Source organism: Necator americanus, chromosome X (assembly GCF_031761385.1).
Source record: "Necator americanus strain Aroian chromosome X, whole genome shotgun sequence".
Lineage (NCBI taxonomy): Eukaryota > Metazoa > Nematoda > Chromadorea > Rhabditida > Ancylostomatidae > Necator > Necator americanus.
In genome coordinates, this window is record NC_087376.1 from 30,744,026 (window position 1) to 30,758,595 (window position 14,570).

The 14,570-nt window shown below is 38.7% G+C and overlaps 2 protein-coding genes across 4 annotated transcripts; both read right to left on the reverse strand.

Moving 5' to 3' along the window:
• Window positions 1-622: 622 nt before the first annotated feature.
• Window positions 623-3,027, reverse strand: RB195_025998 (uncharacterized protein; the record flags this gene model as incomplete). The annotated part of the gene is made up of 12 exons (XM_064214349.1): window positions 623-688; window positions 752-871; window positions 1,190-1,309; window positions 1,575-1,689; window positions 1,755-1,846; window positions 1,908-1,988; window positions 2,075-2,201; window positions 2,315-2,372; window positions 2,428-2,495; window positions 2,556-2,655; window positions 2,760-2,904; window positions 2,977-3,027. The coding sequence occupies 12 exons, from the start codon at window positions 3,025-3,027 to the stop codon at window positions 623-625; spliced, it is 1,143 nt and encodes a 380-aa protein (XP_064070230.1).
• A 2,452-nt stretch (window positions 3,028-5,479) lies between these two features.
• RB195_025999 (uncharacterized protein) lies at window positions 5,480-14,237 on the reverse strand (the record flags this gene model as incomplete). 3 transcript variants are annotated; one of them, XM_064214350.1, is made up of 13 exons in its annotated part: window positions 5,480-5,575; window positions 5,670-5,789; window positions 6,489-6,617; window positions 6,677-6,788; window positions 6,847-6,938; window positions 7,115-7,195; window positions 7,264-7,390; window positions 7,446-7,503; window positions 7,593-7,666; window positions 7,731-7,830; window positions 9,784-9,925; window positions 10,930-11,076; window positions 14,112-14,237. In XM_064214350.1, 13 exons carry the CDS (start codon window positions 14,235-14,237, stop codon window positions 5,480-5,482), a joined length of 1,404 nt encoding a protein of 467 aa, XP_064070231.1. The 3 variants fall into 3 exon arrangements, with proteins under 3 accessions (XP_064070231.1, XP_064070232.1, XP_064070233.1); XM_064214351.1 differs by lacking the exon at window positions 14,112-14,237 and having other exon boundaries at window positions 6,489-6,608; window positions 10,930-11,067; XM_064214352.1 differs by lacking the exon at window positions 14,112-14,237 and having other exon boundaries at window positions 10,930-11,067.
• Window positions 14,238-14,570: the final 333 nt, after the last annotated feature.

Genomic DNA, 14,570 nt, shown 5'->3' on the forward strand with positions numbered 1-14,570 from the left:
ATGCGCAAATATTGCTTATTTCACTGAATATAAAGTATATTTTGTAACAAGTTTAGGATCAGAAAACAAAAGCTGGACAAGCAAAATCTCACAAGTAAAACCACAGTTCTTTATCGTAGAGAAAAGCTGTAGAAATCTGGAAAATTATGCGTGGACAATGGTGACTATCAAACGTAGCATCTCATCCCATAAATAGTTGAAGGCGACTAAATGTACCAGCCCCACTTAAAGCAATTGGAGTAAAATACGAAGTCCGTTAGAACGAACTAACTCTGTATAAGAAAAACTAATTTATAAATACCTTTAACAAAAGAAATAGAAGAACAAAGGCAATCACCTGAGATCAATACAGTGGCAGAGGAAAAGAGCAGGATTTCAGAACATAATGGTACAGGAGCAGACATAACAATGAAAGGGAATGTTATTGTTTTCATATGATCTATATCCTGGAATTCAGTAGAGCTGTTTGACAACAGATTTCTAAGATAACTGATAAAGAGGTCCATGCTTCTTCTTCGATAGGCACACAAAAAGAAAGACCTATAGAGTAAATAAAATGTGGCCGAAAGATAATTTGGAAGCAACATACGAGATCCGAGTAACTACTCCAATCCCTTTCATTTCAAGTTGTTTTTGCAGGCACTTCATGCGCTTCCTCTGCTTCATTTAGCGAGCGTATATATAATTCCTGAAATTATAGCAACAACAATTTCCGTGGATGCTTCCACACAGAAATCATCCTAATGTGTACCATGTTGGACAAGTCGAAAGATTCCTGGGATACGCGTCTAGGAGCAGCTGAACGAGGATTCATATACTTTGCAGGCTCCAAAACGAGAGCTTTCAGCACGTCCGAAAGTGATATGATTCCCTACGACATAAGATATTTTACAACAATTCGGACACGTGAAAAAATCTATCGATTTCGACTAAAGTAGGACCCGTAAACACAATATCAGAAAAAAGTGAATTGCATAGCAGAGTTCTTTTGTTTCTTTCTCAAGTCGACCTTCTCTTGAAAACGACTGTGAGTAGCATAGTATGTTAAACAGGGTAAGCGATGTAACTTTGACTAGAACGCGCGTTGCGAACGACGCGTCGCGTTGGTCCGGTTGAACACATTCATCGGCGACTATGAATGCGCACTGATGTGATGAAAAGATCACATAATTTTTTTTCAAAAAATCACCTGTAACACATGGTTTTCATCGACAACACATACTCGATGAACTTTGTGATGGACCAGAGTAGAGATCACTGAGTAGAAGGTCTCATTTTCTCGAACAGAGACTACTCGCTCGCATCGACTCTTCAAATATATGCTTTTCTGTTTACCTGTTTTCAAGACTATCACAAAGTTGGGGAGAAGAAGCTCCAGGGAAGATGGCGTTAGACTTAAAAGAATATGGATAATGAACATAAATCAAACAAAAATGAGCAGCGTGTAGGGAAATGCAGCTTTTCCTCTATCCAATTTCTGCCTATCACTCTTCGCAAGATTTGTACTATGTAAGTACTATCGTAAAGTGCAAGTAACGCTAATTCCAACCGTCTTCAGGAGCTATTCTATATACCTGACAGATATGTTTGAATTTAAGTGCTTCCTTTACGGATGCATTGAGCAACATGAGGCCTTCATTGTGCAAAGCGACTCCAATTGCATCAAACCGGGAATATACATCCAAAACTCTTAACCGCACTCATTTTTTTGTATATTTAATCTGAACAGTTGTAACAAAAAGAAAAATGCGTACTTGTGAGTGTTGCGATCTACTACAGGCACACCAGATACCCCTAGATTTAGCAATATCTCGAGGCAGTCGATAAGTAGCGTATCAGGGTAAACCTCGAAGAAATAGAAAAGTAGCTAGAAGAAGAGAAACATTTGAAATGCAAATGAACCCTACAACGCGAACACCACACCATGTGCCGATATGGAGCTCTCTGGGCGACATAGCAAAATGGTCCGGATGGAAAAGTTTCCGACCCTGGAATAAAAAACGCAGGTAATTTCAACCTGTATTTGTAAATAAAAATACGAATATTTAGGATTCTAAAAGACATTTCAACTTACAAAAGCCCATATAAACTTTAATATGCGTTTATGAGTAAGAACAGCGACTGGATTCCCTGCTAACGGATCAAGTACGGGAAGACTATGAACACGATAGGCTGATAATATGCGTACAGCATCCAGCAGACTTAAACAACGATTAGGATTAGTAACCATTAAAGAGGACTAGTTAGTAACAAAGTAACAATACGAAGGAGAAAAATTCAAAAAAAAAGAAATAGAAAAAGGCACTCTCCGTACCTATTTTCAACACTAATCGACACTAGCTTCCGTAATTTTCCCGCCTTGTGCACAAGTTCTGAATTGAGAAATTGATATATCACGATAAAAAGTGTGGTAACATAAGCAATTACCTCGAAACTGTTTTATTGTCATTACACCGAGGTCATTGATCTTTATATCCATAGCAGAGTCCTTTTCGCTGAAAAAGCAGAATCCAAAAGAATTGTAAAAGTTGATATCAGGAAATAAAGAACCTCACCGAAACATTTTGATAATTACTCGAATGAAGTCGGTCACAGACAGTATTCCAGTAATAGCGCTGTCATGCTCTGAGTCGCTGAGAAGAACATGACGAGATTCTAAATGAAAATTGATGCAGCTTACGAAAGAAAGAGATTTTGCATTAATTACAATAATCTGAACAGTTATACGTAATGTTTGTGATAATAGTATGATTCCTCACCACTATTCACGAGAAGCATGAAAGCGTCCCACATTAGAAGTTTTTGGTCGAAAATAGTTAAGCGACCGGATACAGGCATTGCTTCGTAACATGAATTTGACATAAGAAGACGGGCAAGCAGATCACGATCAGGCAGACAAGAATCCTACAATTGAACGTTACAAGGACGATTATTACTTTCTCATTAAAGAAAAATTTAAAAAATCAAAAATCTCACCGGAGTTGAAAGTTTTTCGAATTCCAACCAGGAGGATGTAGGCGACATCATTGTACGGTCTCCAGTTGATGAAAAAAAAAACTGGAATGTGAACGGGGCAATTCCAGAATAATTATTCCCTTATCATTTTTAGAAAGGGCATTTTACATTTCTGTTACCACATATGAACTCTTGAGAAGAAAATGAGTAAGTGCATTGTTATTGAGGGATTGTAGAAATCCTGCACGCTCATTTAAGGAGATTGTAGAATATTTCTAGTCTTTATAAAAAGTCAATTAATTGAAGGTTTTTGAAAAAAAAAAGAACAAAACACCATGTTAACGTTCTTAGTAGAGCAAAAAAAGTGTTCTGAAGAAATCTTATTCCCAAAATTAGATTCCGCTCTAGCAATTCCATACATTGAAAAAACAGAGGAATGCTGGAACTATTCGATGTTTCGATATAAGACAGTCCGGATGAAGAAGGTATCAGTGGACCGAACAATTTGAGGAAAACGTGCTGTTTGTAACCAAGCACTCTGCCACTAGTATAGTGGAATATACTGAAAACGTTTAGAAAATAGATTAATGGAAGGTATTGTAGCGACAAATGGGCTCACAGATAACAACAAACAAAAAGGATCAGGTGAGAGGCAAAATTCGAGGGCTGGGATCGCTCGAGAATGCATCGCTGGGTTTTCGTTCGGCCATTGATTGATATTCTTTGATCTATGGCACACGTTGATCACTGAGTGACCTTATAAAGACTTTTAAGTATGCCCTAACCCCAGGATGCTGATATGTTCGATAGTGATGGTCTCGGTCAGTTCAACACAAAGAAGCGGAATGTTACCAAAGATTCCATGCTCCCTCTAGGCATTTGACCTACATGATTGGGCATTGGCGGTGTGCTGGACGACAACCCCTTTCTGGAGGATCTAAGTTACTTCCAACATTCAACTGTACAAGACATACGGCTCTTGCGCGTTCATAGCGCATACTCAAACGTCTGATCGCATTCAGTACGAGAAGGACCAGCAAAAACAGGCATGGTGGGACCACAACGATACGGTGAAACTTGTTGCAGCTGTTCTTGCCGCTCTAGTCGAAGTTATAGTCGGATTGTAACGAGATGAGCCGCGCTACGGTTGCTCAAGCGGCTTCGCTCGAAGCGGCGCAGTGAAGCGTAGCAGTTAGGATCGTAATGGGACCCTTGTCAGCTCCACTCATTGTTGCAATTCTCGATAGTCCACTTCGACCTGGGCTTCGCGGTACATTAGAAGTATAACCGTTAGAAATCGCGACCCATTACGCTAGGTTAATCGCATTGATTCGCTCCTGGATATCAGTTGTCACCCTTACGGCTGTCCTAAATATGTTCGTCTCATTTGTTATACAACTTCGAAAGTATGATACTAAACTCTTTATTCCTAGTAATTTTGCAATTTAAACAAATACACCTACGAAGGTGACTCTTTCCTTTGCAGTTCGATTCGAATACGTCATCCATTCATCAATTCTCTTCATCAATCTTTCCCTTGCAACCGAAGTTCATTTCGTGTCTTACACCCAGTCACACTTATTTATTCACTCAGATGGCCCGTTCTCGCTGCACTTGCAGTGTCAAGCATCATTTCCACTCGTTCTTTTCTCCCGCATTTGTCCTCCATGATCAACACAAGCTTCGTGAGTGACGTTGACGAGATCCTTGAGCTGTATTCAACAGAACTCTTCCCCGGTCTATCCGTGCAGTGAACAAATCGAACAAATCCACACATCTCGTTGGCGGTCTCTCGAGGACGTTTAGTGTAACGTTTTTAAAGTCCATCTATCGTCGATTCTCCTAATGTCCTCACATATGACGATTCCACACCTTGATCGACCAGGGCTAACGGCAATTCGTTCGTTTCAACGCTGTCGAAGGTTTTTTCATGGTCGACGAATCACTCGGTTATAAGCAATGCGAAAACGAAACCACATCAAAACTAATTTCTCGGAGATTTCTCTCATAAGCAGTGGAAGTAAAAGTCACGAATCTTCATTTGTACAATAATAGGTGTTGAAGGAATCCTTAACCTACACACATGAATTATAATCAGTATTGATGCGTTTTTGGTCAACACGAACCTGAAATGTACGACTTACGAATCATAAATCACTAAGTTTGTATCACGCTTGGCGTTTCTGTCACGAAACCAGTAATATACAATAACTTCTAGGCTGTACATGTATATATGCAAGTTCGGAATTGAAAAAAGTAGACGACAAATTTAAATTCTGGCACATAATACGGCATTATCACATTTTAGAACCATATAAAATAGAATTAGAAAGAAGTAGAGATGAAATACTAGGAGAGTATGGAACAGAGCAGTGTTCCTGCAAAATACGAAAAACAATAAAAATCCTGGCTGATAATGAGACTTCAGAGGTCGCTTTCCGACCTCTTTCATCCACAATACAGATCACTTATTAAAAAGAAAGCTGCAAATAACGCAATCAACTCCTAAATGAGATACTTCCATTTAGCGAATAGTCATATTATTAAAATCTTTCTGCAGCTTTCCCGTTGCAGTATCTTCTAGTAGCATTGCGCTGTCCTGCAGTCGATGGCGCAATTCCTGTAAACACAGTAAGAACAAATGTGGGGTTACTACAGGCTCTATAAAAAATGGAGCTGACTGAATGAGGCTTTCTAGGAACCATTCTACCCACCTTTTCGTTTTGTTCGACTGTGTGATAAGAGTGATGCCTTGGTGGTGCACGTATGGGCTTTAAATTTGCTCCAGGCTTTACCACCATATGATTGATGACGTCAGATAATGAAATAATCCCCTAAACAACAGTAAGAAGCATTACGGGTTGGAAAATAACAGCAACTTCCAAATATCGTAATGGTTTGGTCTTGTTGGGTTGTTTGTTTTCCCTTTTCCCTTGTTTTCCCTTGTGGAAAGGCGCAAACTACTCAGAAATTGAATCATTTTTAGCTATAAAGTGCAACTTTTAGTGCTTTGTTGCACACATATGGGATTACTGGAACTTCCAACCGACTTTGTATCGAATATATCGAGTAAAAAGCTAAAAATGTAGCATTCTTCATACGAAAAAGGAGAATACAGTTAAAGAGACCTCGTTAATTTTGAAGCCGCAGAACGCTTGAAAAATCACAGAAAAATCGTTGAGAATCTTGAAAGAATTTTCGCTCCCAGCTAAAACTGCTCTACAGCGCTGCTACTACTCCAAAATTCTTCAGAAAAAAGAGCCATTCTATTCCGACGTTATTGATGAGGTATATAAGCAATCATGTTCTTGTTATGTTATCCAGATGCCTGTACGGGGTATTTCAGCAAATATGGTTTTTAATAGAAACAGTTCCACAGATTTGTTTCTCTTTTTCTAAACTTTTAGTAGTACTTTACTTTAGTAGTGGTACTTTTTTTTAGTAATATATCAGTATGAAGCGGATCTCGGGCAAAGCAATATGGTTCCCTTCAATAGATGTACGTTTTCCACCTAGAACACGCGGAAACTGACCTCAATAGCACCTTTCTCATTGACAGCACATAAACGATGTACATTTCGTTCCACGAGTACTGTGATGGCCTTCCAGAGAGTATCCGTGTCCCGAACAGAGACCACGCGATCCTTCTCACTCTGAGAATCCTGGATGAAAACGGTAATCTCAAAAAAAAAACAGGAAAACAAATAGAAAAAAAGCATACCCTGCCTATGTTTTTGAATTTTAAAGCTTGCACAACTGTGACATCTAAGCTTTCAGCGTCCTCTTCTAGAGCGATACCAACTGCGTCGAAGCGGGAATACATATCAACAACCCTGGAAAAAGTGGGAAATTCTGGGAGGTATTACACGATATCGTAAAAAAAAGACTAACTTGAAAGTATCTCGTTCGACGACAGGTACACCCGACACACCTTTGTTTAAAAGAATATCCAAGCAGTCTGTTAAAGGAGTATCCGGAAACACCTACAAAAAAGCTAACAGTGTAATAGTGCTACGAGCTAAGACAGTAAATAGGCATATAATATTGAAGAAAGGCCAAATTATTACTGTTGTCAACTAAAATGAATCTGAAAACAGCAGAAGAAGGAAAGAAAAGAGAAGAAAGAAAAGAAAAGAAAAGAAAAGAAAAAAGAACGAACTACACGTATTCCAACCCAGGAGCCAACATTCAGATCTCTTGCAGTTCGGATATGGAAGTCTGGCTGAGAATACTGTTGACCCTGACAGAATGCATTAGAGACCATGTTCAGATACAACTCTCGGCATGAAAAGATTCCAACAAACTTACAAAGCACCACAGAAATTTGAGTAGTCGTTTGTGAGTGAGTATGAATAGAGGGCTACCAGACTCAGGATCGAGGACGGGTAAACGATGGATACGATGTTGGGCAAGTAATCGAGCTGCTTCGAGTAAGCTTAAAATAAAGTGACCATTACTGGGAAAAATATCTTATTACGAAGCGAACCCACCTGCTATTTGCATTGATATACACTAATTCTTTGAGCTTTCCTTCTTTTTGAACTAATTCTGGAAGGAAAAGATCAAACTTTTTAAGAGTTTGAGAACAAATTCAACGTATAACAGTTAATTTTATGGCGAAATCTTCACAATCGAACCTCTGTATTTCTGGATCGTCAGCTTTCCTATATCTTCCTTTTCATCAGCTAAGGCATCAGAATTTCCTCGCTCCCTTTAAAGAAAAACATACATTGGAAATCCTCGTTTTCCTTGAAATGTCATCAAACTTTTGTCACCTATGTAGCCGGAGCATAACCCGTATAAAATCAGTAACTGAAAGAATTCCCGTAATTAATCCTCCTTGTTCGCCATTTGATAACAGTACATGTCGAGTATCTGAAACAAGGAAATAAGACCTTATTAAAATCAAAGTAAAGTAAGACGAAGGGAAATGTACTTCAAAGACCGAAGTCTACAATTATATTAAAGCCACAATCGATAACCTTTTCTCCCCAAACTTGGGGTGCCAAGAAGAATGCCTCGTTGAAGCGTAAGAAAGACTCTCCAAGTGAAGTGTATAATTAGTGGTTACTAAAGAAATAAACATCCCAATATCAATACTAATCCCTTAAGTCAGTCGAATTTGTGATGTCGTCTGATGAGGTGCGGGATCCAGTCTTTGTTTGTGACAGCTGTCCATGGCTTTTCGTCGCGTGAACATTTATCACATTCCAAGGATATCACCTTTTGAGAGAAATTTCGCTTCTTCATTATGACTATTTTCGAATTCTTCTTCGTACTCTCAAATCTCATTGCCACTCTTACATCCCAACACGAATGTTCTCTTTCCGAACTCTCATGTCATATTTTACAAATACCATCCAAGAACGCGGCAAGATCAAAAATTCACTTTTAGAAAAGACGGTCACTGCATATTTTCGACTTAAGCAGATTATGAATGGACACATTACGTATTGAGTGCCAAATTGTAAGATCGATTTAAATGCGGAATGACCTTGACTGTCATCAGAGTTCAAATATATTTCAAGTAATGAACCTAGGCACAAATCTTCAAAGAAAGCTTTGATCATGGTTGAAAAAGCTAATCGCAGACAAGTTCGTACGCAAATTCTAAAGCAGCACCAACAACACGTCAACTGTAGTCTGATCGGAAGAGCCGGAATGGTCTGAAGTTCGGTATAGTTGCGTAATCGGTAGCGCTAGCGATTATAGTCGGAATGGGACCATCGATAGTTTCGCTCGGCCTGCAGCGCTGAGTGGTGCTACAAACAGTCCCCCATCGATCCATGCTGCTACGTTCCACTGCGCCGAGCGCAGTCGCTTTCGGCATTCCACCGAGCTTCAGGTCGTTTCGACTAAACTATTTCCGGAATAATATCAGAATATTTCACTCTGCATCGCTGTAAACTTATAGTAGGGTCAAACAACATGAAGCACGTACGCAATCGCGTACGCGGGTTCTCTCTAGGCGCTTCGGTGGAGCGTAGCGGCTGGGAGCGTGGTGAAACTCTTGCCGGCACCATCCATTGCTGCAGTTTGTGATGGCCCCACTTCGGTTCCAGCTGCTGCCTACACCGCGACGTTCCGAGCGCGTACGCAAATGCACCACAACTACACTCGTGATTCATGTCGTTTTGACCCGACTTCGTCTAATGTATTATGTCTTTCCTGTAACTTGGAATTAGGGAAAGAAAAAGGCTAATTAGACGGCATATAGTCAATTCTTCACTTTCAGATTGCAGTAACTTGAAGATTTATCAAAACTAAATGCTGTTTATCATGAAGAATATTCATTTCAGTTCCTGAAATGAAGGAGACGAAGCAGAACGAATGGCCGGAAAAATACTCTGATTTCAGGGGCATTGCAAACGACTTCGGACACATTACAAGCTCAGCGAAGAGGAATCAGAGAAGATTGAACGAGACCTGACAATTACAGGATTCATAAGGAATTGAATATGTCAGCAGTTACGAAGTAGAAATAGAAAGCTATTCTGTAGGTTCACGAAGATTAAATACCATTCAAACGTATTCAACACCCCTCGTGCTACACGCTTTCGATCAGAGCAAGGAACAGGGAAAAGGAAGCATGTGTCGGGGGAAATCTGTCTCGCTCATCCTGTAGAACACATCTAGCTCCAACTATATAACAACGCAAACAAAAAAAAAAAACTGGGTAAGTATAAGAAGTTCTTGCATCACTATTTAAATCCCTTCCCTCATGATACTAATTATACGACGGCTGCATCACGCAATTATGATGCTTTTGTTGGAAGTCACATCACCAATTTCAAAAAAGCAACGGAAGTCACAAGAAAATATGCTCACTTTGATAAACAAGGCCGTTGAAAGCTTTCCATAACACCAATTCGGTATCAAATACTACCATTTTGCTTGACGTTGGCATGGCTTCATAGCATTGATTCATTTGGAGCAGACGAGCGTATGAATCTGCTTCATAATGGAGGATCTAAAAAAGATAACACTACACTAATAGTTGGGACAACACGAACAAATGCATAATTTAATAGATAATTTGATCCTCAAAGAAAGCTCTCAGAGATAGGAAAGAGACTGATTTATTCTGACCAGCTGATAATAAACATTAAAAAAAGAAAAATAGCGAAGAATGTCATTATCATTTCCAATTTAAACTTGGGAAAAGAACTTATTTCATGTTGTCGTGCAGAGAAAAAAACCAGTACGGAAACAAAAGTCAAAACAAGTCAACTGAGAATAAACCCATCAATACCATGAGACTTCCTTGGAACGAGATCAATAATCAATACAGCTCTGAGATGTGACTCGAACACGAAAGTGGATTCGATGATGCGAAAATCTTGAATGTTTTGTGCGAGATTAACGCATTCAGTAAAATTCACAGATATTCGCAAAATTGCTATGAAACGCACAGAATTTAAAGTTCATTTGAACATAGCAGCAACGAGAATCAAACCCCTCTTTGAAAATACTTCGAAAAATCACTAATTCAAACCTCACTGCTATGAAAGAGAAAGCTTGCACTTAAGTAGAAGAAACGACTGCACGAAACCAATTCTGTGACTACTTCTATAAGTAAATAAGCATTTTGAATTGCAACAGAATTTGAATAGAATTCAAAGGAAATAATAAAATTTCTTACAGAACTGAAAATTTTCCATGTTCGACCTGAAGAAAAACTCATACACTGCTACCTCGAAGGATAGTCATTCAAAATTCTCCACCAAAGGCTTTCTCAGTGACATATTATATCCTTTATATGTCAAATTCAATGAATCAATAGCAAATTCAATTTCCAACACACCAATCCGAAAAGTGTAACAACATGGAAACTTCTGCAACTACGTATGGGTTCAGTGAAATCGAATCAATCACAATCTAAAACTCTCAACAAAGCCCGAAACATTCCGGTATAGAGGACAAACCCATGTTGTTACTATTCATTTAGAAGTTAGAGGAGTTTGCGAAGATTACCTCTCCCACAGATTTCTCCCTAACGCTGTAAGTATGTGCATGTCCCTGAGGTGTTCGTGAAGGTCCTCGCAAGGACTGCGAATGGGGTCCGATAGTTAAATGGGAACGTAAAGGCGAAACTGATTGTGAGTGTGCCATTCTTGTTCCCTGAAAACGAAGACTTTAAACAAGAAAAATATTGATGAATTCAAATATACAAGTACGACATTCGACTGAAAAAGCATCAAAACAAATCCGATTGATGTTTCATGCAGTGTTAAAGGAATGAGCAATCAAAAAGTCCGATCACATCCATTGCATCTATCCAGTGTAACAAAGCAGCCAAGCCTCTTCCACATATCGGAGATGGACGAATATTTACGTCGAAGTGGTGAGAAGCTTCTTCACAAGTACGTTCTTAGAGGGGGGCGAAGAAAACGCTTTTCTGGAGGAATCCGAGACGTTAACACATGAGAAATGTCACATAGATTCCCATCACACGATGATTTTACAGCTGAATAATTATATGTTATAATTAGTTCGCCGTTTAGAAAAGTGTCTAAATCTGATGGGAACGTAAGATGAATCAGATTCTTTAGCTGATATTAGTGACAGTAACTCAAACTACAACTCATGGTCATTTACAATCAAGAGTAGATCCGAAACTCAGTTGACGTATGAAAAAAACCCCAATATCCGTCAGAAAAGCACTTCTCAAAATCAAAAATCTACTAATAAAAACACACTCTCTCTTCCCATTAACAGTAAGCGGTTTATTTCAGTTTCAGGAAACAGCGTAGAGGACAGAAAAAAAAGATAGTGAAATATAATTAGTAAGCTAGCTTCTATGTTATTCTTTAAAAAGACTGAACCTCCCTTAGAAACTAAAACAGCTGGAAAGAACACATCTCGCGAAAACACATAAGTTCAAGGTTCTATGATCGTTATTCCAAGGATTACATCTCAGTACATTTACAAAAGTCTAAGAAGGTGATTCGGCAAAATAACAAAAACATTTCTTGCTTTAATGAGATTTTCGGTGTCTTGTTATCCCGTTTAGATATGGGAAGGTAAGATGAAAGGATTATATCAAGTTTTCCTACTTAGCTAAGAACTGTAAACTCATGGTACATTGCACGTTTGCAAGTGAAATATGACAGAACTACAATTATTCCATTGATGTACTCTCACGATTATGGATGCCATAAATCGTACAGAAACGGGCCCGTCTAAACATGCGTATCAACCATTAACAACGTCATAAAACTCTTATCGTGCCAAACTCACTGTTGAACCTGTAAAGGCACTTATTCCTATTTACTTAGACTATTCAAACGAAGGGAAAAAAAAAACGGACATTCATACCATGGCGACATAACTACTGAATATAGGATTAAACCCTAAAATAATATAATATGCGTGCAAGACAAAAAACGAGTTTATTACAGCTTAATCCCAAAAGAATTAATAGCACTAACGAATCCAGAAGTAATTCTCAGATTTTCATACCAGGAACTAATTTCGTCTCAGTCCTTTCTGGGCGAGGTCGATATAACGAGAACTGCTTAGTATTCATGAAAAACACGTTGACATCAAGACCAAAAAGTAACGACGGAAAACCCCATTAGAACAAGTAGATGAGGAACAACAGAACACAAAACAATGAACGACCGCAATACAAATAGACAAACTTGTTGGCACACATTTGTTTTGGCTGCAGAGCTGGATGCCTCTCACGATTCGGAGGCGCTGGAGAAACAACGTCCATCGAAGTGATTCTAATCTTAGCAAATATGACAATAACGACCATTTAGAAAAAGAGTAACTTAAAGAGGTAAATGGACAGCAAGCAAGTGCACGAGCCACTGCATCACTGCCTAATTTGTAGACATGTGCACTTTTAGTTCAACCGACCATCAATAAGCATGGAATAATTCACTGAGCAACCACTAGCATTATGTTTTCTCAGGTTTCTCTCTCTCTCTGTCTCTGTCTCATTTGGCTTGTACAAATCCATTATTTTACATGCAGATATTATTGACAACACTTTTGAAATGGTTCAGATGAAACCTCGTATTAACTCAAACATCAATGAACCAATTACTTTGTTTCTTACCTCTATCGTATGATACAACGTGAACGAACACATCAACTACTAATTTCACCACAAACTAGGAACTAGTAGTCGAAAATTGTGCAAGTAATATGATATCGAAGCTGGAATGCAAATCGGATCTCCGTGAACGTTATTTTCAAGAATGACAGTGTCATGGCAACCACTAATTAACAGGCGATCAAATTAAGATTTTCATATATGATCCTCTGTGATCAACACTAGCAAACGTAAAATTTCGGTGAACAATGATGAAAATAATACTAGGAATGACATTTCCAAAGTCCTGATATCTGAACAACGATGTGGCGATGTGTGACCTAATGATCAATAATAATACAAGGCAAAAAATTACTCGTTACCGCACAACAATTGAGATGACGGATTTAAAGCGAGAAATTCTAGGACTACTGCCTAGTAGTAGGAAAACTAATATATCCAAAAGCAAAGGCACAAAAATACTTTTCGTCATGCAGCACCAACAAAAAGGAAATTGCTCTAGCCACTTTTCTCTAATCTCCTGAAACAGTGTGAGACGTGTAGGAAAGGGCGGGAGCAAAAAGATTTCAAGAAAACTTAGGATTCTCTCAAAAAAAAAAAAGAAAAAAGGAAGAAACAATTAATTCACAAAGCATAGAGCACGATAATGTCTGTGACGGCCGGACGTGACTTTCAAACCCTCCTTCAGGATGCTACCTCAGTCTAGCTAATTAGTGCCTCTACGATTACTCACCCCATAATTCCAAGGGTTCTTTGTTCCCTTTTTGCAATAGAAAGAAAGAAATCGATCGTGCAGAATTTGCCAAACAAAAACAGTTTTTACGAGGGTTTTAATCGGTAACAACAGTACTGAGTTGAGTATTCCACTTTAGTAGTTATTAGTAATAAGCAAAAGATTGCCTACTAAAGCGTTTGAAAAGATAAAAGGGAAAGGGAAGGGCGCAGTGCATGGAAGAGAGCAAACTAGCTGTGTGTGTGTTAGTTATCCAAACAAATTTTTCTGCCCGATTTTCATGAAAAAGCAATCCATACCCCCCGTAGTTTTGTGAAAGAAGAGTTACCAACAAAAACGTTCTTGAATTGTACTTACTACACAAAAGCAGAGACGACTGGAGTCACAGCTGGTAGCGGTAAGAATAACAACAACTCGTATTACTGTGTAACAGACGAAAGTGAGATGCAGCAGCACCACATAGACGACCCACACAATGATCATGTGTTGCAGCTGGTGAGAAAAACAGAGAAACTAGTCACAACTAAGGTGTTTAACTTCCTCATTCCACATAATTGTCTTGATGAGGGTTCGAAAATCATGGAAATACTGCTATTGTCTCAAGAACCCATTACTAATAAAAAATGAACACTAATACGAGCAAAGGGACTACCAATACTTCCTCAAATCGGAACGGTAGGAGTACCAGTTATTTGTTTAAATATTTACTGCGTCGTCCATAAGTAAACTGTTTTTCTACAGTAGCAATACGAACGGCAAAAGAAAAAAAAACATAACTGGGACAAACATGTGAAATAGTCGCAGAAAAAGCAAAAA